This window comes from Tetrahymena thermophila, assembly GCF_000189635.1.
Source record: "Tetrahymena thermophila SB210 genomic scaffold scf_8253969, whole genome shotgun sequence".
Lineage (NCBI taxonomy): Eukaryota > Ciliophora > Oligohymenophorea > Hymenostomatida > Tetrahymenidae > Tetrahymena > Tetrahymena thermophila.
The window spans coordinates 987-2,081 of NW_002475988.1; the positions used below are offsets into that span (position 1 = coordinate 987).

At 21.0% G+C, this 1,095-nt stretch overlaps 1 protein-coding gene across 1 annotated transcript; it reads left to right on the forward strand. All coding sequences in view use genetic code 6, as the record gives it.

Annotated features, from left to right (window-relative positions):
• Nucleotides 1–619: 619 nt before the first annotated feature.
• Nucleotides 620–960, forward strand: TTHERM_002653432 (transmembrane protein, putative; the record flags this gene model as incomplete). Its single annotated transcript, XM_012800762.1, has 1 exon — nt 620–960. A coding segment is annotated over one exon (341 nt), but the record flags the coding sequence as incomplete, so codon positions are not given.
• Nucleotides 961–1,095: the final 135 nt, after the last annotated feature.

The following is a 1,095-nucleotide window of genomic DNA, read 5'->3' on the forward strand; positions in this document are numbered from 1 at the left end:
GAAATAAAAAATAGTTAATATCCAAATGTTACTAAAAAATTTCCAACCAAATTTAAAGTCAAAAGCTTAAAAAACTTTAGTTTCTCTTTTTTTTGATTGAAATTAATATTTTTTTTTTTTTAAATTTAAAATGTTTTGCACTTTTTTTCACTAATTTAAAAATTATTTCTAAAAATTTCAACAAAAAAAAACATTAAATTTAAGTTATTTAAAGCATGATTTTATAAAGTAATTTTTACAAATTTTAAAAATAAATAATTTTTAGTTTAAAAAATAGAAAATGAAATAAACTGTAATTTAATTTTTAATAAGGTATATTTATTTTTTAGAATCTAAAATAAATAATTATTATTGACAAAAAGGAAAATAAAGAGTTTAAAATAATTTAAAAATTTTATACAAAATTTATTTATAAATTTTACATAAAATAAATTCAATTAATTTTAAAAGTAATTAAGTTTTATTTAATAATATTTCAATATTTCTTTTTAAACTATATTTTATCTATCAATCTATTCCTTGTTAATAATTAAATTTTTAGTTTACATAAAATGCCTAAATTATTTTTAAAAACGTTAAATAAAATGCGTTAAGCATACTGAACCAGTTTCGAATAATATCTTATCATTTTATTATATATTATAGCTGTAAAAAATTTAATTTATAACTTTATTATAAACAGCTTTATTATAAGCTGGGCATAGATGGATTAATGTCCTGTGTCTTGTGTTATTTGCCAAGCCAATAAAAATTGTATTTAATGCTATCCAGGATATTTTTTAACCTAACCAATTCCTTTGAGTGTATGTGTAAAAGTTTGTCCCACTGGTTATTTTGGAAATACTAGTACAAATACCTGCTAGGCATGCCATAATTCTTGTTAAACTTGTTTTGGAGCTGCATTTAATTAGTGCTTAACATGCGACTTAAGTATTTATACTTTTGTTCCATAAAGAGGAACTTGTGAATGCTTAGAAAATCACTTTTACTCTCCAGGGTTAGGATGCATACCTTGTGATAAGAGTTGTGAAAATTGTGATAATACCACTTCTTGTTTATCATGCAAAATAGGCTATTTTTAAACTACCTCTCCTC